At 41.3% G+C, this 25804-nt stretch overlaps 1 protein-coding gene across 1 annotated transcript in view; it reads left to right on the forward strand.

The window, feature by feature from the left end:
• fstl5 (follistatin-like 5) overlaps window positions 1-25489 on the forward strand; it is a gene marked incomplete at its 5' end in the record, with an annotated part of 92012 nt that extends 66523 nt beyond the window's left edge. The window contains 8 exons of the mRNA XM_030785307.1: window positions 1004-1165; window positions 2015-2149; window positions 11525-11551; window positions 11813-11931; window positions 15414-15563; window positions 18399-18506; window positions 19165-19289; window positions 24787-25489. Of these exons, the coding sequence (XP_030641167.1) occupies window positions 1004-1165; window positions 2015-2149; window positions 11525-11551; window positions 11813-11931; window positions 15414-15563; window positions 18399-18506; window positions 19165-19289; window positions 24787-25489 (1529 nt within the window). The remainder of the gene's footprint in view (window positions 1-1003; window positions 1166-2014; window positions 2150-11524; window positions 11552-11812; window positions 11932-15413; window positions 15564-18398; window positions 18507-19164; window positions 19290-24786) is intronic.
• Window positions 25490-25804: the final 315 nt, after the last annotated feature.

Here is a 25804-nt window from a genome sequence, read left to right on the forward strand (position 1 = left end):
CAGTCAGGACTTCATATCACACTGTAGTGTCCACTACTGCCATATCCTATTGGTCTATTTCCATGCAAACCTATCATACATTACTGTGACATGGACCTGATCCACACCCTCTCCAATAGAGATGCCATGTAGGCACATGCCATATTGTAGCACTTTCAGTCATAACAGTATATGTAAGATATAAAAAAGTGACATAAAAAATGTAATGTCAAATATCTTATCCTATCCTATCCTATCCTATTCCATAAACTATCTGCTCTCTGGTCTGCCTGTAGCACTTTCAGTTGTACAGGTATATCTAACATGTCAAAATGGTATATGTTAGATGTAAAAAGAAAAAAAAAAGTAATTTCAAGTATCTTATCCTATCCTGTCCTATCCTATTCTATCCTACTCTATACTCTCATATCCTATCCTATACTCTCCTATCCTGTTCCATAAACTGTCTGTTCTCTTGTCTGATTGTAGCAGTTTCAGTGCCAGATCTGAAAGGACACAAAAGTAACTTTCTAATACTTTTAATCATGACACTCCATTCGTTTCCCAAAGTAATATAAGTCAGTATTTGATTTATTTTTTCAGTTTTATCTGTGTTAACCTTCCATACCTCCTCGCTAGCTTCCTGAAAGAGGCTTTCTGAAATCAATGGCACCCTGTATAAAATCAATAGAGACTCAACAGCGGTCGTCTCCTCTATTTATCCAGCTCATTTGTTTGGCTGCCAAGCACACAAACCTTATATTGTGTCATGCAGGGGTTGTTGGGAGGCTTCTGCATGCTACTGACGATATGCTAATGCCAGGAGGGAAACTAAATGGACTTGGCACCTTTTCTGGAAGACAAGTTCTCTTTTTCACTGCCAGACCCAAAACCTTAGAGGCCCAAAAACCTCATGCCGGATTTATGCATGATTCAGGAGTCGTTATCTCGTATATTCGTTTTTCCTTTCTTTTTCCTTTTTTTTTTGCATTGTTTTATCTGTTTTTTTTATCTCTCTTTACAGTACCGCCAGTTATACGCGTTTACCCGGAGAGCCAGGCACGGGAACCTGGTGTCACTGCCAGTCTGAGGTGTCATGCTGAAGGCATTCCCAACCCACAGCTGGCATGGCTGAAGAATGGCATGGACATCACAACCAAGTTGTCCAAGCAGCTCACATTACAAGGTATGCCATCCCTCCTCGATTTATTACTACACTGGAGTTTAGGATCGGAAACACATAAAGCAATAGTGAATAGTGAACGCCAGTAGTGAATTACAAACTGCACTGTGTAATTATCATGAAAAAATGAAAAATTACACAAACATTTCAGTTATTACTTGTGCTGACTTCCTTTGTATAATGAAACTAAAAAGGGCAGTACACAGATGAATGATGCTATGAATGAAGCGTGGACTTGTGAAATGCCATCCCCTGCTGTGCTTTCATGTAACCAGCTCAGACTCAGTTCTGTTAAACAATACAGAAATAAGGTTTAGTACAGAGGCCAAACAGAAATTCTGAATGCTGGACTGTTTGGGTTTTTTGGTTCAGTTTCTTGTACTTACTTTGGACACTAGAAAACTCCCCATGTCCGCAATACCTCTGGGAGGTCATGTGTATCCTTGATACCATGGTTTTCTTTAACTAGTGCTGGTTGGTTGCATTTGTGTCCATAACTAAATGATTTGTTATGATGTAGAGCTTTCTTGCAGAGCACAAAACTGCACCATATGGGAGGGTATCATCAATACATACCTCTTCCTCTATGGCACCCAGTTGCTAAAACTAAACTCAAAGTGACATCTTAGGCGAGCAATGAATTTTTTAAGCGTCTGTCCAAACCACACTTACCACTCTATTAGGATGGCTTATATAAGGACGCAGCTTCAGCTCCATCAGAGCTGAAGCTAACCTTGAGAGGATAGAAGAAGGAAAGATGTTTTAGCTGCCATCTCTGTCTCCCTAACTCACTATATATCTCTCTCTCCCTATCTGTCTATCCCTATCTGTCTCACCCCCCCCCCCCCCCAGCTAATGGAAGTGAAGTTCACATCAGTAACGTGCACTTTGAGGACACTGGCGCGTACACCTGCATTGCTCGTAACGAGGCGGGTGTGGATGAGGACATCTCCTCTCTGTTTGTGGAGGACTCAGCGAGGAAGACGTGTATGTATAAGTCATGAACGTGATGCTGTGATAGAGCCTCACTGCACTGTTTGAATTATTCAACTTTCTGGCCTGTTAATAGTTTATAACCTGCAAATGTAATAATAGAACAAATGGGAGTTTGAAAAATTGCAAAGGCACAGCCATCATATCTTTCTTCTCATGCAGCAGCTGCTTTTCTGAGAAGCGGAGGTTTAATCGCTGTCGGGCAATGCTCGAGGCGTCCAGTAATGCTTGGTAAACATCAACAGCTCGACTGTAAAACGGTCGCTTTGCTGCCAGGAATCTCGATTCAAATCTCAAGATAAGTTTGCAATGTAGGAAGTGTGTAAAGAAGTCCAGCTAAAGCTGGTTAAATATTTTACTGGCCCTCTCAATTAGTAAGAGATGTAGAATTCGCTCTCGTTACGAATAATGACAGCCGTGATCCATATGGAGTCTTAATTGCAATTTGAAGAAGTCTCTAGTGCCGCTTATAGTTGGATTTTCCCTCAGTATAGATTCATCGAACAAGCAAAGCACTCTCAAATGGATGTCTCTTGTTCTATTGATTGTTTATAATCCACTAATGTTGCGGTCACAGGGGGCAGTGTGTAGACTTTTCAAGCTATACTTGAGCAGTTAGACGGTGACTCCCTTAAGCTGAGGGGCTAGGCTGGAGTTTGGGGAAGGCTTTTGATGTGGTCCCTGCAAAGTAGAAACACTCTGGGACCACCTGCACACAACATCACAGCACCAGGCTCCCACAGGACAGGTGTCAGTGACCTTTCAAATCCCTTGGAAGTGTGAGACCTTGGTTCTGCCAAGAAATAAAAAGAGAGGAAACCATTTTGAGTGAGGATTGTGGGTAAGGCAGTGCTAAGGAACCAAAGGATGTGACTGAGATTAAAGTGGATGTATATTTATGGAGGATATGGTATAATGTAGAACAAAAAAAACAAACAGCCAGAACAATAGTACAGTTTATATGGTTACAAGGCTGTTGGCTTGCAAAGTACAAAAAAAAAAGAAAAAAAAATCAGAGAATTACAAAGGAGATGTGCCAAAGTCTGGGAGATATAGTTTCAAAGGAGGATGAGCCAGGTTGGGTACTGTAGTTCTGTGAGATTTCTGTGATGCACACTGACCTCACGGTGCACTATACAAACACAAGGCCAGGTTTTACTTGGGTCAAGCAGCTTGAGACACAACCCTGCATTTCTCCCCACATGCATAATACATGGGGTCATTTTCCCCGCTATGGTCTGCTCACAGCTCCAGAGCAGCTAATCCAGGCCCTTTGATCTCCTGCTCTGACATAAAAACTCCCCCTCTACCTGCAGGCTTTAGCCCTCTTCCTGCCTGGCCCTATTGGAGTTGCAGAGATAGCGTTCAGTTTACCAGCCTCCCATGGACCTCATTCGCTTCTTCACTACCACAGCATGCCAGTGAATCAGCTCCACACTCCACTGTTAAAGGGGACGTTGCAGTTGCAGATAGAATCTTAAAACACATTAGACCGAAGGGATATATATATATGTCGCCCTGTTCTCTGTTTATTTCCGGGCCTACAATTTCAAGCATCATTTTTATATATGCGCGTTGCAGAAGACATGAGTTATGTATTTGGAAATCATTTTGATATCTCTCTCGCTTTAAAAAAAAAAAAAAAAAAGTAAAGGAAATTGCAGGATCTTTTTTTTTTTTTTTTTTTTTAGAAAGCAAAAGGCTTTAGATGCTGAGCAGTGAATTTTGCGTTCAGAAAGTCTCTCTTCCCTTTAACGCGTTAGATCCATTAGTATTGGATTTGGCAATCACAAGTATTACTGTCACCTTGGATAGGAGCATGGGACCCAGCGCTGTCAGACGGGATTTCCCAGAACATGAGTCCCTTAACAGCAAACTCAGCTCACGACTCAGGGATATCACAGCAAACCGCTCATCACTTTGGGTGAACAATTACATTGTCGTTACTTGTTTCTCCGAAGTTCTCTCCAAACGACGCTTTTGTCGATATAGTTGTATGTGAGGTCCTGACTCTTGCATCGTTAGTCCTCGTCTTTCAATTTCTTGCAAAATGCCAAATATCGTCAGCATCCAAAATGCCGAGCTCCATCTGTAAGGCCATAACAGTGCAAGCTCATCTAAAACGATGACTCTCAGCACTGACAACTGACCATGAATACCATAAAACAACTCATACAGGGTGAAGTGCCCACTTTATTTACTGTGGGAAAATGAAATTAGTGCTGTCAAGAATTCACCATCAAATCTCAAGAAGGTCATGTTGTGTTCTTTTTTTTAAATTAATTGCAGTATGTTTTTTCACTTTTATTTTTGAAAACTCGAATATATTAAAAGCCGTATACTAATAGACTTTGACTCAAGTTGTTTCTCACTGAGTGACTTGCATTTTTAATCGAGCATTTTTTTGTGGTTGTATCTTTACTTTACTAGTCTACTACTTTACTTTACTCTAGTCTAATAGCTGGATGCTTTCACTACCCCTTGCCCATTGTGAATTAAAAGAGCGATCATCCACAGTAGTGAGTGAATGACAGACGAAATCGAGAGATTTCTTAGAAAGAATGAGAGTGGCCGTTGCTTTTCCACAGGTCAATATAAGGGCAAGACAGAGGCAATAATACGTCCAGATGTCAGTAAGAAGTGAGGACAGTGGTAGGCTGGGAGGGCATTCTTCATGTTGTTGTGAAAAGCACCCAGCAGTCTAAGGGGAATGAGCAGGATAATGATCTTGTTTGGCCAGTACGCTTTCTGGGACTTGAAGGTCAGACAGTGGCTGTAACCTCAGCCATAACCATGCTGTTGTTCTTGGACTCAAAGAGACCAGATGCCATAGCAAACAAGCTTGGGGTACTTAGTTATGAAGGAGACACTACAACTCTGTTGCTAGGCTCAATTCAAACCTAGTTTTTTTCTCCCTTGACCAGTGAGTGCTTTATGGTGAAGAAAAAGCACATATGCAGGAAAGCTACAATAACTGCGGAGAGAACATCAAGAAAGCATCACTGAATTTGGGCCTATTAGTGACGCTGAGTTGTGGCAATCTGATACAAAGTTTTCTTTCTTGAAAATCTGACAACAGTTTGTACTTCAGTCCACTGAGGGCAAATTTAAACAATGCGTGTTTCCAAGGAAACATTGTAGGTAGGTCAGACCAGCCTTCAGGAACATTCTGGAGGCATTCTGATGAACTGTAATTATACTTATTTCCTCCTAGAACAGAGACAAAAAGGCTGTCACATCTAAATGTGGGAGAACAACAGACAGTTTGAAGAGGAGCAAAATGAATACCGCTCCTCTGACTCCCGTACACAGCTCTGCTGGCCATTTCCTGTCAGTTAACAACGAGCTTGCTTGGTCAGATAATAAGAATGGCAGTTTAGATGGCTGGTATCTAGAGAGTAGCAGACAATGAAATGATGGAGAGATGAAAAGAACAGATGGCAAAAGAAAAAGAAAGCTGTGAGGCTCGACGCACAAAGGAATTGATGAGGGAAACTATAACTTTGTGGATGGACCACAGGGCATAGTCTCTAACTTTTGTAAAAACACATAACAGCCCGTGAACCACTTTGTGCCACAGATTCTCTCAAATATTAATAGCTATTGATGTATCAAGGTTGGCAAATAGATGAATAAATAAACAGATAAAGATTTTTTGTTTGTTTGTTTCTTTGTCCTGCCCAGGCAGTCCAGGTTTAGCTCATGTCGGGACTCTATGAGGATTATGTCTTCACAGTCTGTAATTTGGTTTTACACTCTGTCAGACATAGAGTCCATCAAAACACGACTGCTCTGCACACACACTGAGCTGGCAACGCCCTGTCACTGCCTATTGGATATGCAAGTTTAGATGCCTACTTTGGACCGTTCTGAGGACCAAAATAAATGGCACCACAAGTCAAATCAACACATAGTGCTTATTTTTGATGTCATGTTTTAAAGGATGAAATGTGTCATCTTTTGAGAAATTTGATAAATTGTGGAATGGAAAAGGTTTCAGGGCAAGCATGTTCAGAGATTTGGGTGACATGTTTATTCGAATTTTGTGCAGTGTGAAAATATAAAATACATCGTAGACCTAGTACACTATTTGAATAGAACGTGACTTCTGTTTAGAATGAATAATTGATTTTACCTGTTGGTTTGTGTCCCCCCCCCCCCACCCCCCCACCTCTCTCTCTGCCTGTCTGTCTGTGCCTTGTTGAGTCCTATATTGATCAATTACATGAATGAAATGCACAACTTACTGTAATTCCAGATGTATAATAGTCAAATAAAAATGACTAGGTGGCAGAGGCTCCTCTCAACTTGGAAGATACTTCTCACCCACAGTAACACCACAAAGCTCATGGGAAATTCGGAATATCAGAAGTGACAGACTCCTGGGGATAGCTCATAGTAATTCACTGGTGTATATATAGCCATGCAAGCCTTTAGACTTAAGTTACTATTATTACAGTGTGCTGCACTCCTCCAAAACTCTTTTTGTCTCTTTTTTGTATGCTCACTTTGGAGGTACATCCAAAATGTTATGTAGTCTGTTGAAGAGTTAGCCAACAAACCATTGTGCTTTACCATGGAGTGACACGCAGAGAGGGAAAGATTTTTCAATTACCCAAGGTTAATTTACCAGTACAAAATTACCGAAGGCAAAATGACCAAAGTATTTTTTTTTTTAAAACTTAATCCCCCTGTCTCCCTTCTCCGTAGATCTTGGCACATAAGACATTCACTGTGTGTGTTCCTTTGAAAGCTGTGTATGTTTCTTTGAAATGGCTATTGCACACTGAACCTTGAAGCCAACTCAGCAGTGTATTTACAATGTTCTGGAAAATGCTGAAGCTTGTATACACTGAAGGAGCAAATGCCAGGCCTATGCTTGCACAGTGAACTGTTTTTCTTGCTGCGAGTCTGGAGGTCAAACACATTCAGACTCTGAGTCATCTCACTCTTTCATTTCCTACAAATGATACAAAAGCTTCCATAGAAACTGACGATACAGAGAGAGACCTTACTCTGAAGGTCACTGAACGTTATTGATTGGAGCCAGATCAAATGAGTGACGGCTTACTGGACTGTTTCCGGAGTGCAGCCCCGTAGCTGCTAGCCATAACTTTGAAACAAGTCAAAAATTGTCCTTACCCACTGTGAGCAAATTAAAGAACTTTTGCTTTCTTTCTCTGTCTACATAAATGCTTTTTTGTTTGTTTGTTTGTTTGTGTGTGTTTTTCTCTGGCAAAACACTGTGATTCCTCAGGAAAAAAAAAATTCCCCCAATCTATATGAAGTTGTTGTTACTGAGCATGGAGTTCAGTGGGCTATGCCTCCTCTCTCTGTATCGTTCTTTGTCAGGCACCAATTGCTAGCACTTTTTAGAGCTTTCTAGATTCATTCCTACCACCAAACCTCCCTTTAAAACATGCTTCTTTTCTGAGAGTGGCTTTGGTAGTTTCAAGAGAGAATTGAAGATTTGTGAAGCGTATTATTCCAGCATTAGTATGATATGTGCTTTCAGATCCAATGCTCCATTCTCCAGGGATATTAACTTCAATAATCGAACTTGCTGAAGTTCTGTGGTTTTAACTTGGAAGACAATATTGCAACAGCATAAACATACTCTGCAAACACAATAATAATCCATGGGTTCAGTAATATGCCATCAATGTGCAGCGATGTTAAGTGTCTTATTTGTACATTTGGGTCATCCCAAGCTGCCAAAGTGGCTTCAGTGTGACTTGGCACAGATTCTACCAATGTCTTGAATTCTGTCCCAGGGATGTTAAACCTTGAGAAGTTGAGAAAACCATTTGGTAACTTGTCTTTTATTTATTTATTTTTTTGATGGGCTACTTTATAATCTGCCATATCTCTTCTGTTGGCTGTGAGGTGAAACAGCCATGGTGTGTAGTGTACGCGGTTGCTACTCTGTGAACCCTTCTGACATGTTAGGACCTCAGCTAACCGGATAGACATGTTTTACTACAGGCTGAAGGTGACCATAGGCCGGCTCTGTAAGGTTCACCTGACAGCTGCTTGTGTTCTTGGCACCATATTTTGGGGTGCCATAGGGGATTTTCTGCACCCAATCAAGGCATCCCTTTTTAAAGATATTGATGCACTGTTTCTGATGAAACAGTCAGCTCATTCCCTAGATTGCAGTTAGCGGATTCAGAGTTCTGTTTTGCTTTGCGTTGGCAGTGTGAAACAAAGCACACGGTCGTCGTTGTAAAGGAAAATACACCTTCACCAACAGTTTGCACCGGTCAGTGATCACATTGATTTCAACTACAGCTGACCCAAGCTGACATTGTTCTCTAAGGCATCCAATCCGCTTCCTACCCACGCTTCTCATGAAACACCAGCACAGTGTGCAGTCTTCATCAGTGAGGCCCCTGCCAAATGTTTCCCCAACAATCACCGCTCTCTGAAAGTCACTGAGATCTCATCCTTTAGCTATAGCAGCCAAAGCGATGGATGACCAGGCCTGACCGGAATTTAGACATCTGACTCAAAGCATGGTGGGATATTAGCTGCTTAATTAAGTCAGAGGCACCTACAATCTGTATGCAGCCGTCAACATTTGTGCCGCTGTTTCCTTTGTTATATGGGAGCGTTTGAAGGTATTAAGTAGAGGTTTACATTACTTTTTAACTATCTATGGCCAAGCTCCATATAGACAATATGTATGTAGGTAACATATCAAAATTAATTGTTACATTTACACTGGAGAGTAAATGTAAACACTAAATGTAAACTTGGATAATATTTTGTTGGCCTTTGTTTTCTATAGTCTAAACCATCAACAAACTAAAAGTCATGAAAGCTCAGAAAAGTAGTAGAGCAGAATCAGGCTTTGACATTGTATCGTGGAGGATAAAAGCGGCAGGCATTTTGTGCAGGTCTTTTGAAAGATTCCATATCTGAAGTGAGGCCAGACGTTTGCCCATGAGCCACAACAGCTGTAAAATATATCACAGGTGGTTAAAGTTTCATGCTTTGATTTTGCGAGTAATTTCCCCAAAACGCATTACTGTTCCACAAATGATACTTTCAAATGCTATAAAATGAGTCAAAGGAAAAAAAAAAAAAAAGAAAAGAAAAGAAAACATAAACACAGATATGAAAAATCTCAGAAATTTCCTGAAATGTGCCATGTTTCTCCCAAGCGTCATGAATGAAAAGATATTTATAGTGGGCATAATTTAATCATACTCCCCTTTTTTAATTATACAGTGCCACTGGGGGGATTTGGGAATGGCTGACGTGTGTTGACACGGTTGCAGCACTATTGCTCAGTCACCCCCTTGCATAGTTACAGAAATCAATGAATCATTGAGGAAAGGGGACATACAAAGGGAAAGGGAGAGAGAAAGAGGGAGAGGGAGAGAAAGACAGAGAGAGAGAGAGACAGAGACAGAGAGAGAGAAACAGACCTCAGGCAATACTTATGATTAGTTTTCCATTCGTGTTTGCGACCTAATTAGGGGCCAGTGTGGCCTCTACCTGTTATGCAGTTTCAGTGTCCTCCATGTCACCGCCTGTCTGACTGTGAGTGGTTCTCACTGGAATGTCCTGTCATGGCCATGATGTAAAGAATTCAAGTGTATATAACCTTGCTGCCAGGAAGGTAGCATCTCTCTCTCTCTCTCTGTTTCTCTCTCTCTCTCTCTCTCTCTCTCTGAAAAGTAGGAACCTGGCTGTTGTGTGCACATTTGTGATGTCTGTGTCCACTATTTTTCAAAGCCTCATTCTACGCACCAGGGCAAGCAGTCAAAGTGGCCTTTTTGCCATTCTCCAATATGGCTGACTAAGATGATGTATGAGACCTTTCTATGGCTACAGCTAGCCCTATCTTCTTGTACGTTGATGAATTGCGTTAATATGCTGTGATACTGAAAGACTGAGGCTGCAGAAGTCGTCTTTTTAAACCCTCACTACGTACTGGAAAAGCAAGCCATGCCTCTCACACTCACTTTCCATTCTTTTTTATGAATATCCTAGCTAACTTTTAATGAGCGTTTTCTGAATACTTTGGGAAAAGTATTTGTGAGTGCAGGCGGAAGCACTTGTCTAAGCACTTTTGAAAAGATTCAGTTCAAATGTATAGCACCATCTTTATATCCCTTATTTTTTCAATTCCTTTTGTTTTCACCTCCATGTCTATTCACATAGGGCCGAGACATAGAAACTGGGTGGGTGAGAGAGAGAGAGAGAGAGAGAGTCATAGTGTTTGAGATTACAATCGTGGGAGATTGCTTTCGAGGAGATAGTGGCAACCACCAAATGGGAGTGAGTGACAGAATGAGGAGGTAAGGAACAGTTAGAGGTCACATCGTCACTAGGAATGGACATAGCAGATGACAAAAGAGAGAGAGAGAGAGAGAGAGAGAGAAAAGAGAAATCGACCATTATCAGTGCTAATGTACCAGCCATTTTTGAGATAATGAGGAGCGTCGGTTAATAGAACATTGCAGTGACAAATATTGTCAATAAATAACACTGACACATCTGTCGTTTCAGCGTAATGAGCTCTGTATTCACGCTCTCCATAGAAAACCATAAAGTACCTTGTCTCATGCAGGCTTCATTGCTCCTTAGCTGCAGTAGTTCTTCCACAGTTGGAAGAGTCATCAATTTCTGTGGTGTATTGTTCTGCAAATGATTTGGAAGTTAATTGTGTGGCGCATTCCTGGTCATGCTTCAAGCCACTCGATTGCCGGAGGACACTTTAACACTAAGAGAATCCCGTCATTGACTTTGATTGTGAAACACAGATATGTGAAACACATTTTTATATTTACATTTCAATTTCTTCATTTTGCAGACGCTTTTATCCAAAGCAACTACCAAGACAAGCAGAGTACAAAAACAAACAAACAGCCATTATATCACCAAGTTACTATGAGAGTGGTCAGTGAATAATTATGTACAAGATCACCTCTACATTAGTGGACGAGGCAATTATTGATGCCTGTGTGGAGATTCCTGCAGAGACCAATGTGAAATAGTAATCCTGGACAGCTAAAATATATAGGTAGCACCGTGACTTGTTTTGTCTTAAATTGCCTCACAGAAGCCATAGAACCAAGATAGAACCGAAGCAATATCCTTTGAACTGCAGACTTCAAAGGATAAAACAATATCAACAAATGTTATCTCTTAGATGGTTGGAATCTTATATTGTTCCTTTTCTGTCTTATGTCAGAAAGTGCTGGCTTCTGCATTGATATTCTCAAATGATTTACATTGCTGATACCAGCTGCCTTGAGAGAGGGATTCTAAAGATCTTTTCAGTTGGATGTGTTAAGGGCCATTAACACTAGATTTTCACCTCTAACATTATTTTTCCTGTCTTTTTTCCCCCTGCAGTGGCAAACATTCTGTGGAGAGAAGAAGGTATGGAATATTCCAGTAGCTAACTATCGTTCATCAAGTTTATATTTTTTTTCTGCAGTTTAATTTTGATAATATTTCCACTTTGAAAACATTTCTAGTAAAGCATCTTCTCAGAAGCACTTATTCCACTACATCCTTCCCCCTGCATGTTATGATGTACTCTTATAAATAAAACACAATCTACAGTGTATGTTTCTATGACTTTCTGGACAGTTTTTTATTAGAATGATTATTTGATTCGATTGTGTCATCTCTCAACAGGCCTGGGAATTGGAAATATGTTCTATGTGTTTTATGACGATGGTATCAAAGTCATCCAGCCTGTTGCCTGTGAGATCCAGAGACACATCAAACCCAGTGAAAAACTCCTGGGTCTGCAGGTGAGTTGACTCATAAACGAATGGGCAAAGTTAAACGACCTCAGTGTACAGTCAGAACCTCTGTCATTCCCCCCACAACCATCAGAAATACCTCAAGGTAAAGCATTAAAATTCAGCAAAAGAACGCTTTTCAGACAGTTTCCCCACAGAGGAAATTCTTTATGTACAAGCTGATATTTGTTTTGATGGACTGGCGACCTGTCCAGGGTGTTTCGCCGCCTTTCGCCCTATGTGCGCTGGGATAGGCTCCAGCACCCCCCGCGACCCTAATCAGGATAAGCGGCTTAGATAATGAGTGAGTGAGTGAGTGAGTAATATTTGTTTTAAAGATTTTTAAATGTCTGCGTTGGGTGACATTTTAGGTTAATTTCGAATTTCATTCATTTGGTATGTAAATATTTTATGAATGTATACATTAATTCATTATTGTTACTCAAAAAATGTCTTTTTTTTTTTTTTACATTTTGAGATTCATGATAAGTACACAGATCCATAAACATAAGCTATTATCCAAACTTTGTGCTGAGTGTTGACACTGAAATACAGTCGAAGGTAAATGTGAAAGAGAAAGAGTATCTTCTGTGCCAAAAAATACAATTTGCGTTGCAATCTCTTTTCTCTTTTGCAATCTCTATGAGGCCACACATAGACACCTTTCTTTTTCATTAATCAGTCAAAAAGATCGTTTGACTGTCTCATGCAATCAGCTTTACTGTCCTTCCCTGTTAGATGAGTGTATTTTCAGAAGCAAATGTGAATACAGATGTCTATCCAGCCTCAACCAGTATTTCAGCTACAACTAATTAGCTGCTAGATCTAGCCTGAGCGGATATGCCAGCAATTCCCACGGGGCCCTTGTCTGGATTAAGGTCTTCAACGCCTGCTCAAAGAAAAAGGTCCCCCCCCCCCCTTACCCCTCCTGCCACATTCTCTTTAAAGTGGCATATCATTTAAGGCATCTCACTGATAGATGACAGAGAGATTTACACGTGTATGTAGACGAGCGCTTTCCTCTTTCTGTGCTTTCATCAAAAACGTCTGGCTGTTGATTAGACAGCCGGTTTACATGAGGTCATGGTGTGAATGTGAATGCAGACATTTGATTCATACACAAATGCACACACGCACACACACACACACACACACACACACACACACACACACACACACAAACATACACACACACACGCACACACACATACACACATAGCTCTCCCATGGAGGGTCGGACCTCTATTAGGACATCAATCAAATCGGCGAATCGTTGAGCAGTCAGGGCGAGCGGTGTCTAGGGAGGAACATTGAGAGTGCATTACGACAGTGATTTCCTGTGTTGTGCTCATGGGGCATGACTCTCACGTTCCCACCAACACACGCTGCCCTCTGCCTCTGCCCAGTATAGACGTGTATGGATAAATAGATTACTGGAGTAATGGGATAATTCATTACTGTTAACGGCAATACAGTATATGACTGCTTAAGTAGAAGGGCAAGGCAGCAGGCCAAGTGACAGCCCTGGTGTGCTGGCTTTGCTGTTAGCTAGGGTGACCACATTTTCGTTTTCAAAAAAACGGGTGCATTCAGCTTCTTAACTCATAGGGAAAATAATGTGTATGTCACTTTTGGTCCCTGTCGTTGAGCATGTAAGGCTGATGCTTCACAATACAGTGTGAAACTGCATCTGTACTTAACTGCCGCAATACATAGCCGGCTAGTCTTTAATGACACAAATAACTGCTAGCATAATAACAGTGGCAAGATGACCTTATTTCTTTCCATTCAAGTTCTGGTGGCGTTACAGCTTTCTTAAGGTCTCTTGGCCGTTGCTGCGGTGTTAACGCATTCAGTAATGAATGAGATGCAGTTTAAACAATGTTTACAGCGTGACAGTGTACATGACCGTCCATTGGTGGCGTGTGAGAGGGTGAGACGTACGGAAAAAGGTCAATGCAAATGCACACACAATGAATGGCTACTATGGAAAGCAAAAGCCAAGTCCCGGACGTTTTTGCCGATTTAGAAATCCTGGCCAGACGCATTTTTTTAGGTCTGAAAAAGAGGACATGTCCGGGAAAAAGAGGACACTGGTCACTTTACTGTTAGCATTCCGGGTCTCCTTTATTTATTTTTTTTCTTTCCCTTTGATATTAAAGCCACATGAGATGAGATGAGTCAAAAGGTGTAACACACACAAAACTTTGCTCTTTGATCTTTTTTTTTTTTTTTTTTTACAAATTTCACAAAATGTAAAATGATTATTAACAATTGAAACTGAAAAAGTGTGTTCATTTGTTTGAATATGTTTGATTATCTCTGAATTGTCAATTAGTTTTATCACATATTGACACTTAAGATATTTTAACACCAGCTGGTAAGAAGGACTCAAGATATTACTCCAAATAATCCCCCGTTTAGTTTTAAAAAAAAACCCCCAAAAACTGAAAAGTATAGCACATTTAGCTGTCAGGCCCTGGATTAGAAACATCAGTATTCATCATTATAAACCATTTGTAATTCAGCATGACAGCAGATATGTAAGCTCAGTCAGTGGACATGCTGTGGTACACTTCTTCTCATCCATACCAAGCCGGTCATCAGAAGACAGACTCCCCACCTCTGCCTGAGGCACAGTGTCAAGACTGTCAGGCGTCTTTCGCCATGGAGACAGTCCACATTTAACCACTGCCTGGCACCTCTAGTAAACCTGCCTATAAGTACTGAGGACACAGTAATAGCATCTCCTGACAGAAGAAACAAAAACGAAAACATACAAGCAAACACACACACACACAGACACACACAGACACACACACAAAAAGAAAAGAAAAAAGTTTGGGTTATTTTTGCAATCCTTCATGTAAACTGAAGAAGACACATATGCAAAGTTAAGTTTGCCTCATACAAACAGGCTTGTGTTCTTAAGTTTGCCTCATACAAACAGGCTTGTGTTCTTAAGTTTGGAGCCTTACCTAACCTGATGAGAAGATGTGGACCTGAACCCTCTATCAATGCTGAAGTGTTTACTGCAATTTTGGGAGGCTTGAGTACCACCCTAAGGGCACCATTGACTTTCTTTGAACTCTGCAATTCGCCAGGCTTGAAAGGCAGACAGTGCCAGCTGGTGTAGGGGTACAGATCTTGCAGATCTGCACGTATCTCAAAGCAGGGCTTCAGATCTTAATCCTGCACATATGGCTTCTCCAGGGCTGTGTAAAAAGAGGGTCAGCAGACTGGCTTTGCATGAATGCATCACAGAGGAACCAGAATATATCGACCGATGAGGGTTTTTTTCACTGTGACATCATGCCGTGAATCAAAAGTTTATGTACATTCAAGGAGCATAGATTTTGAAAACTATGGCGTTTGTCTCTGTGGGGTTTTTGTGTGTGTGTGTGTGTGTGTGTGTGTGTGTATTTGTTTGTTTGAATCTTGCGATAGTATGGATGATGACAGAACTATTATTTATTTGTTTTAATCTGAAGGAGGAAGTTTGTCCAAGCATCAAGGGGGAAGCAGAGCAAAAGTGCACCTGGGCTTCGGCTGTAAATGTAAAAGACAGGTTTATCTATGCTACTCAGCCAAAGCTGAACAGGATACTCATCATAGACATCCAATCACAGAAGGCCATACAGGTGAGTCATTTATTCTCCAAGAATTATTGATTTTATCAGTGGATATTTCGATCAAACTGGCCAGCAAGGGCTTTTGATTGTTGCTATTACTGTTATTAATTTGAAGAGGATCTCAACAGAACAAAATTGCTGAGGTGTGAACAGTCTTCAGTCAACAGGAATATAATTGTATGCTCTGATCTGATAAATAGGACTGAATTTACTTTCATTTCGTGTTTGCATTGAAACATTATAAATAATAATAACAACACTAAATGGGTTTGGTTGCTAACCCGCTTGAATTAAGCTATAATTTATTTCCCAACAAAGCAAAATCTTTTTTCTTTTTCTTTTTTTTTTTTTTTTTTGGTCAAGTTTGATGTCTCTGCTGGAGCAGAACTCTATCAGCCACTTTTCTCTACCATAAATATATCTGAGCTGGTGCCAGAAGGTTTTCTTGTGTTACACTAGAAAAGTTGTTGCCTTTCTGACAAGAGGAAATTTACATCAGTTCCAAAACTCTAATACATAACGATACTTTGTTGGCTCTGCTAAGCTTAAAAAGTACATATCTCTAAATAGTTGTTTTCTAAGCTCTTGAGAGACTTGTTTCAACTCTTCAAACCTGTTCTAAAAGCATGAGGCTTATAGCAAAATTATTTGGCATGTCCTCTACTCCAGTGTGGTTTTGGTTCCAAACTGAAGAAGGTATTCTGAAACCTTGGCCAAAATAGAGGGCAGTAATGTTATGACTTGAAAGAATTAAAAAGTTGTTTCCCAGTCAGTTAAGTGACACTTGCTAAGGCCAAGACATTGATAAATGTCTCTAAATTCCCTTTTGTTTAGCAGAGCCTTTAGATAGTGACGGGTGATTGACTAATGATTGGTTGTTTATTTAAGATAAACGTACTCATAATCAGAATGAGATTTCTTGCAGGATCATATTCAGTTTACTCTAGGCCTGCAGTCTGGTCAGTGATGGTGGCACAGTCTTATAATGGTTTCTTCCAGGCATGAAGAGCAACCACTTATAAATGGAAGGCAAGGCTTTTCCTGTGAGCTGTTGGTCCCTGATCCGTAGCTAGTTACTGAGTGGTTGGCTATGGTTGGTAGTTGGCATTGTTTTTGTGTGGCTGGCAGGACAGGTTCTGCAGTTGCTTGCTGATGTGCCAGGTGGAAAGGTCTGTTTACCTCATGGGGTGAAAGTCCCTGTGGATGCCAGCAGGTGCCACTCCCTTCACTAAGCCTCCCATGGGTTTCCCAGGTTGCATCTTGTTGCGTTGGCGACCATCACACATTCATTATTTGGTCACCTGGAGGTTTGGCTTCATTACCTTAGATTAGCGAGTGCTAATTAGCCACCTGATCCACCACTGACTGGGAGCCTGAGAGAGATGGTTCAAATATTTATCTGTTTATTTGTTCAAAGCCTCACACAGAATCCCATTTAAAGTACTGTTTTTTTTTTCTTTTTAATTAAAGAAATTGGTGCCGTTTTTGCATAAATATGTTTTCTATTCTAGCACATTTGTTTTCTCCTGAAGCAGGTGTTTTTAAGTGACAGTCATCTTCATCATCATCAATTTCTTCATCTTCTTCTTCTACTGATGATGAAGATGATGATGATGATGATGATGATGATGATTATGAATAGTAGCAGTAGTATCATTATTAGTGGCAGCAGTAGTAGGAGTAGTTTTGTGTGTGTGAAGTGCATAAATATGAGTGCTATTGTGCTTGTGTTGAAGGTGTGATGACGTGAAGTGGAGAGAATGCATGTGTGCATCTGTGTAATTCTCTAAAGCTGTAGAGAAAATGCCGGAACAGAAACACAATAAGCACATCTGTTCCCCCCGATGACTACATGAATGGAGACAAGCACACGGCCTTCCTCCTGTCTCTTATAGGGACTGAGGCACTTCCTCCAGTCCACAATCTTCCTCCTAATACGATACATCATAGATTTAAGCCGTACAAAATGTTCTTCGTGCGCAGTTATTGCACTGCAGATGGAATATGGAGCGAATGTGCAACACCTATCTGAGGTCCTGTGGGATGTTTAGAGAAGAGAAAAGTTAGCCATAAAGACTGTTAGGTTTTTTTTCCCCCTTTACTGCATAAAGAGGTAAACACTATTCAGTCTGTATGTGTGAAAGTCTGTGTGAGAAATGCATGTACAAAGAAAAAGCCCTCTCTCCTGTGCTCAATGTGAGTCGCTCGTCTCCTGTTGGAATATCTGAATTGAGGTGTCATGGAATGGATGCGGATTGAAGGCAATTACTCCGTGCAGTGGAGCAATTGTTGCTGTCTTCGCCCCGTTTGAAATACAGACCTATAACTAAACAGTGAATGCATAAAAATCCTCCGCACTCCAGATGCCACACAAGCAAAAAACCAAAACAAAACAAAAAAACCAAAACACTTTCCACCTGTCAAGGTTCATACTTTGATAAGGCAACATTTTATACTGATTGTACACTACTACAATCATTGTGAAAGCCAGTGGTGTTAACATTTAACGCATCAGCCTTTCGTCAACGTGACACAAAAAATCTAAGGAATGTGCTTTTTTTTTTAAAAAAAAAAACAATATCTGTTGACATTTGAGCTGAACTGTATGAAAACAAGGGAGACAATTATTTAACAACAGACTGACTGAAAATTGAACCATGTTTATTATGTTACAGGCTAATATGACCTACATCAGAGCAGCTTAGCTAATTAACAATTGGTGTAACTATTTGGTCCATCCAATTGTAAAGAATGACTGCTTTCACTGAGGGTTAAGTACCCAAGCAACTGTCATTTTAGCTAGGTGGTATTTGTTTATTTATTTGTGTCTTAATTTGTTCGTAGACGGTGAGTACAGACCGTGTGCCAGTGAAGCTCCATTATGACAAGTCACATGATCAGGTCTGGGTCCTAAGCTGGGGTGACATGGAGAAAAACTTCCCTACGCTTCAGGTAATCCCTACAGCTCCAAATCACACATAACACCTCACTGTGTGCATTGATCACAAAGGCTTGTGCTATTAGCTCATTTTATGACACGCCATGATCAAGCCACAAATTCATAACATTGACCTGAATTAAATAGTCTCCAACTGTTATGCCATGCGTATGCGTGTGTGTGTGTGTGCGTGTGTGTGTCTATTATGGATTTTATTTGACAGTTTGGGGACAGATACAAATAATTTACTCGACTGAATAAGCAATGGCTTTCTGTAGGCATACATTGAAAAAGAAAGAAAAAAAAAGAACAGCCTTAAGTTACATACCCACCATATAAATAACTTCAGCTTATCACTGCTTCATATGATCTAATGTTAGTCTTACACCTCAGCACTGTAGGCCAGTAAGTAACAGTCAGCTCCAAATTCACTTTGTCTTAATTAAGGTTACAGAACACACATACACACATACACACACACACACACACACACACACACACACACACACACACATACACACACACACACACACACACACACACACACACACACACACACACACACAGAGTTCCTCCTTTAGTGTGTGTCAGGTCTCATGCAGCACAACAGATTGCATTATTCATGGTGTTCGTGGTAAACATGTAGCTCCCTCTCTCCTTCTCCTATGTCAGGTGATCAATCAGGCCAGCGGGAGTGCATCCCACCACACCATCCATACACAGCCGGTGGGCCGCCGCTTCGACAGAGTGGAGGACTTCTTCATTCCCACTGCCAGTCTCACCATAAATCACATCAGGTACGTCTGAGAGAGAGAGAGAGAGAGAGAGAGAGAGAAGGAGTGAAATAGATGAGAGAGCAAGGGAGTTAGTATGACATGGCTTGGGAGAAAGAAAGAAGTAGAAAGTCAAGCTATGTGAACAGAGAAACAGAGAGAAGAGGGTTGATGCAATAGTTTAAAAAGAAACAGCAAGAGGGTATAATTGAAAAATAGGTTTGACATGTTAAAAAAAAACAAAAAAAACCCACTAAGCATCAAAACAGTCCACTCACCTTTGCCCCTTATACGACTGCCTCAACGAAAGATCTTTTGATACGACACCTTGTTTAAGTCATTAGACGAAAGTATACGTCTGTCTTATTCAGTACAGCATACACGCTCATTAAACATCAATGATCAAAACCAGTATAAACACAAAACCTATCCCAAATGTGCTGTCTGACATATGAGTGTGGAGATAAACAGATGTCAGAGCAAAGAGCATCTTAGTGTCAGAAATACTGTGGTGATATCCCCACACTTGGAGAAAGCGACTGTATGCATAATGAATCAGGATGAATCCAAACTGACTAGGCAGCACTGACGCTTGTCATGTAATTGGCTGGCCTTGGAGGAAAGCTTTAAATGCTCCAAATAATGCAATCACTGCCGATAAGGAATTGGCACTTTGGCTGTCATTAGACTACAGTGCTGTGTACAAATCCTGAATACACAGCACCAGAGAATCTCTCAGAGAGTTAGAAGGAGAGAGTAAGAGAGAGAGAGAGAGAGAGAGAGAGAGAGAGTGAGAGAGAGTGAGAGAGAGAGAGTGAGAGAGAGAGAGAGAAAGTGAGAGAGACAGACAGACAGAGGTCAGAGCGCGAGAGAGAGAGAGAGAGAGAGAGAGAGAAAGACAGGCAGACAGGTGAGAGAGAGAGAGAGAGAGAGAGAGAGAGAGAGAGAGAGGGATGAGAGAGAGATAGAGGGAGAGAGAGAGAAAGAGAAATCTCATTAGATTTGATTAAATCCAGGCAGAAGATTATGGAGTATAGACCACTGATCCTCTTACTCTCCCATGTTGACAGATGGGTGTTTACTTATGATGTGATGCTATGCTAATAGAAAATAATGACTCAATTCTAAACTCCTGCTCAAATTCAAAAGCTAGCCTCACAGTTGACTTAGTCACCCCACTGTTAACCAATCACATGAACACACACATTTCTACCTTGGATTGTCTTTCCTGGAACTTCACTGCATAAAAAATTAATGGAATTTTGAATCAGTTTTTGTTCAAATCCAGCTTTTAGCACATTACGTTTACCATCTGATCACTGAGCTACTGTGTGATATTTCAGCTTTGTAAACCGAGTTTTTTTTGATGATTCAGATTTGAGTTTGCCCCCCACCCCCTATTTTTGACAAATGCTGATGCATGTCAGAATAATTCTAACCTCGTACTATTGTGTGAATTTTGCAGATGAAATATGACGGGTTGACTAAATGACAGGTTATGCAGACAGAAAACAAACAAACAAAAAAAAACATCTACCATGTTTTTTTTTTTTTTTTTTTTTCATTGATATCGGTCCGGTTAAATTACAGCATCAGCCTATAGGTGCTCACACACCGTGGGTGTGCTTGGACGCTCTCTACAGCCAATGGGCAGTCAGCATTGTGGGTCACAGCAAGACTGAGGTAGAAAATGGCAACGCAGGGGTGAAGGGCTTAAGTTTTCCCTGTAAATCCAGCGGGGGACTTGGCACGGCGCACAAAGCTCAGACTAATATCCAATCCCGCTGTGGCCTCTGATAACACGGCTTACACACGCTCCTCTGACAGCGCACACAGCCGCTCGCGCTCTCCCTTTCACTCCTCTGCCTTTCTGCAACTGTTCCTCACAACTTAGGGATGCCTGTCCTGTGCCTGCTTAAGAGCGGGGTGGACTGAGCCTCTGTCTGCCTGACTCTGACAAGGCTCCTCTGTCGTTCTGTGCTTGTGATTCTTCCCTCTTCTCATGCAAACAACTTGAAACTTTAAGTATCATCTCACAAAGTCCTCTGTTGTTGTTTTCCCTTTGATTTACCTAAGCTGTGTGTGTGTGTGTGTGTGTGTGTGTGTGTGTGTGCGTGCGCGCGCACGTGTGTTTGTATGGTGTATTTGCGTGTGTGTTTGTGCGTGCGCGCGCGCGCGTGTGTGTCTGGCTATCTGTGGCTTGTGTGTATGAGCATTGTGTGAAAGTGTATTTGAGCTTTATGACCTCATGAGAGTGGTGACATTTGCCTGTGGTGTCCTTGCCCTGACTCTCCCTGGTGGACTGATGTATTTGTCGTGCTACAGGTCAGAAGAATGTTAAATCAGAGCAGTGCACTGAAACAGAGGTCAACTCTACAAACAAGCAGCTCAGCACATGCACGCATGCGCGTGCACACACACACACACACACACACACACACACAGAGTACAGACTGGATTACACAAAAGTCACCAGGCCTTGATCAGGGATGTTGTGTTTTAAAGTAAGCTTTGTTATGTAAGATATCTGAAGAAAATTATATTGCTGTCAGACCATTACAAAGGAGACTGATAGACACACACACACAAACAGAGAGAGAGGGAGAGAGAGAGAGAGAGAGAGAGAGAGCAGACTAGGTTATTATCACAATGCACGTCAACCAAAGTTTTCTATAGTTTATTAGCAGACTCTATGCACTATAAAAAGGCTCTTGAGAAATGTAATTGTGTTCGAGTAATGAGCTCTTTAATTGTTGTCAAGAGGAGCCGCAGAGACAACATTTTTGTGAAGCTCCTACATGCTGTGTGGTGTAATAATTAATCCTTATCTTTTTTGTCCGTGTTTTATGAACCTGTTTTAAACACATTCAGATGTAACATTCAGCCATGCACCAGTTACATAAACAGGGAGGACATTGGATTTAGAATTCAAATGAGTTGCCAAGTCATTTCAATAGAATCCCACCTCAATACTGTGAACTGTGGAAAATGACAGCCCATGGGAACTTCATTCATTAAATGCATTGAGTTTCTGTCATTGCTTCATCCATAATTCTTCCGGCAGGGCAAACTCATTTTCTTGTTTGAAGTGAGCAGCGTAGATCTTGTGTCTGTAAAGGTTTTCTTTTTCTTTTGTTTGTTTGTTTGTCAATTTTTCTTTTAATTGTACAGTAAACCCTTTGCAAATACCAATTAAATTTGCTGGTATGTGTTTTCCAGAGTAAAGGGAAGGTTGTTTAAATATTGAATCAATTTATTTAACTGAGGACTGGCAATGACAGAGAAAATGGCCTCTTATTCTCTTTCATTCAGGAAGACTCTACTGTGGAGCCTCTAGTGAAACAGAGAAAATGGCATTGATTTTGGGGAGGGAACTTACTTTCATTAATTGCTCTACAGCAGGGACACATAAACAGCAAACCTGCGGCAAATCATAAAATATACGAGAGGCAAGGAAAACAACCCCATCCTATTTGGCTTTTATGTCGGCACCATTGTTTATTGAGTTTCCTCTGGAGGAATAGCACAGCATGATTGACTTTATTACTTCTGCAAAAAGAGAGTCTTACTAGACCTTGGCTTTGTAGAATTTACAGGTGCAGAATACCCAGCAGACAAAACATGTCAAGACATTTTCTATTTAATACCTTGTGGATGTTCAAGGGTGTTACAAAGCACATGGACACAAAACCCTCAGCATACTAAAGCTAGGCTGTAATTGTATGCCACATTTCCACCTTCCTCAGTTTTATTTGATCAACATCTTTCTACTGATGTAGATGGTGACTAGTCCCACAATCTGTGACTGAAACTGAGTTGCTTCCATAGACAGAGACGCCCACTGTGTGAAAACCACGTCTCACAGACAAGCACGTAAGCACCGCCGTGGGCGTGAACCTAATGAGTGACATCATGAGGGAATCAATGTTCTTACAGTCTGACCATCAATCTGACATGGAGGCTCTTGCCGTCCAAACCGATGGCAGAAAAAAACCCGTGCTAAAACCACATCCGAGACACACGGATGACAGAGGGGTTTGAAGTACGTGTCAGAATTGATCAGAGGGTATTTAGATTTAATTGAGCCTTGTCTGCCCCTCACATTTTATTATTTTTTTTTATCTTCTCTTCTGAGAGATATCTAATGGGCAATTATTAGACGCTTTGGACTTTTTCATTGGGTAATATAGCATGTAGGTGATTCACTTTTTTCAACAGGAATCAATTACAGGACCTAGTGTTTAATGCCCTTTTTTTCACCACAGGTTAAAGATCAGTCCTGAGTGGAGGTGATTGGATCTGTCTTTTACTGCATCCCAGTGGGAGGTCTCTCCCGGGCCTGTCCCTTTAGAACTTACAGTGCTTTTTGACTATGGATCGAGTAAATTGACTCAAAAACTGTTAACCTCTTGGTTAAAATACTTCGCTATAGTGGAGCAAATGGGCGCTGGAATGCCTATTATGTACAAGAGCCAAGTGCTGGATGATTGCATTGCCACAAGCTGAAATCATTTTAAATGAAAAAGAGGGAAAAATTGAGCTGTGAGCAGTACTGAAGGGTTTGGGCGCAAATGAACTGTGGAAGAATTGAACTGCAGAGTAACACAGGTGGCATATGTATCACAGGAAAGCATTTGCAGTGATGGTGAAACTTGTGGCATGTGACACAGACAGTGACAAAACAAGTCTTATTTTGTTCAGTACCAGCCTTAACTCCATTTTGCAAAGTGAATTCTTCTCTTCTTCTCTGCCATTTAACCATCTGTATAATTCACTGAGACGGGTTTGGAAATGGGTTATGATCAGAATATTACCACACAACAATGATTACACTTAAATGACTACATTCTCTTGTGTTAAAAAAAAAAAAAAATTCTCTTGTGTTATATGTTTATGGGGTTCTTGTGCATGTTTGCAGGTAATTCTGAATGTCATTCTACTGACTGGCATACATTTTGACAGCTACAAACTTTGGACGTTGACACACGTGCGCGCACGCACGCACGCACACACATGCACACGCACAATACTCAGATAACTTCAGGATTGCATGATGGTCCTCCATCTAAAAGACAGGTTTGATCAAGACATGCCTTTGTAAAGGTTCAGTTGACACAATGAGTCGAATGAATGTTCAGTTAAAGGCTCAAGTTTGCATGATGGCTACTCCGGCTGGCTCAGTAGCCTCTGAGGTTGGCATAATCGGCAGTCAAATTGCTGTGCTGAACACAGAACCTTAGTTTTGTCATTGAGAGTTGCTGTTGAGTTTTGGCTGTCAGTTGAGTTTTGGCTGTAGTTGACCCATCAATCTCACCGTGTTATGTTACCCAATTAGCCCTAATTAGAAAATGCTAATAACATTCACAATGCGCTGCACTGGCTCGAAACTCAGGCCCAGTTTGCTTTTGAAAGCTTTTTTTGAAAATGTGGCCAGAAAGAAATTCTGGTACCTGGATCAGAATCAAATACCAACTGTGCAACAACTTTGCAGATTCCAATCAGTGTTTTGACTCTTTTTCAGATTTGGGATCATCCTGCATAAAAACGAGCCATCCCTCCATAAAATTGACCTAGAGACCACCTCCTATGTGAAGAATATCAGTTTGCGGGAGTATAATTGTGTTCCTCAGTCGCTGGCCTACACCCATTTGGGCGGCTACTACTTTGTGAACTGCCGTCCCGACTCTACAGGCGCCCTGCAGCCCCAGCTTATCTTGGACAGTGTGACAGATGCCGTGATTGGCACCAACGGCGAGGTGACGGGCACGCCCTATATTTCACCCGACGGGCACCATCTGGTGAGCGTGGACGATCGTGACGGGCTGATGCGACTCCAGCCTGTGTCGGTACAAGGCGAGATCGGTCAGCCCTTTGACATCCACACCAACCTACACCTGTCTGATCTGGCCTTCATGCCTTCCTTCACTGAGGTGCACCAGTACAACGTGTTCGGCAGCTCCAGCCTCCAGACCGATGCCCTCTACGTGGAACTCAGCACCGGGAACGTCAAGATGATCAAGAGCCTGAAAGAGCCCGTGCCTGCTGCACAGTGGCCCTGGGACCGCCGCAATCGCGTCATGGTTGGAAGCGGCCTCTTCGGCCAGTATCTGATGACCCCGTCCCAAAGGTCGTTATTCGTCCTGGATGGCCGACTGGACAAGCTGAACTGTGAAATCACGGATGTGCCCGGGGGGAACACTGTCGTGTGGGTGGGAGAGGCGTAAAGTCCATAGGATATGAGAAATTAGAGCAAAAGGAAAAAAGAAGACAAGTATAGCTGCACTGAATTTGGATAAAGTTTAATGTATTGAAAGGTTAATAATAATAATAATAATAATGATAATGATGATAATGTCACAAAACCAAAACTTGATTGTTCCAAAATTGCTTAGAAGCAAGTTTGAATTTCAGTCAAATCTAGGGAATGTTTTTGATTTTGTATGCAGTGGCTAGGTCTCCAAATTTGTTAGAAATGTATTAGATTTAAAATCAGTTGTTCCATTACTGTTAGATGATATGAAGTACGCCCTCGTGTTTTA

The sequence above is a fragment of the Chanos chanos genome, chromosome 1 (genome assembly GCF_902362185.1).
Source record: "Chanos chanos chromosome 1, fChaCha1.1, whole genome shotgun sequence".
Taxonomy (NCBI): domain Eukaryota; kingdom Metazoa; phylum Chordata; class Actinopteri; order Gonorynchiformes; family Chanidae; genus Chanos; species Chanos chanos.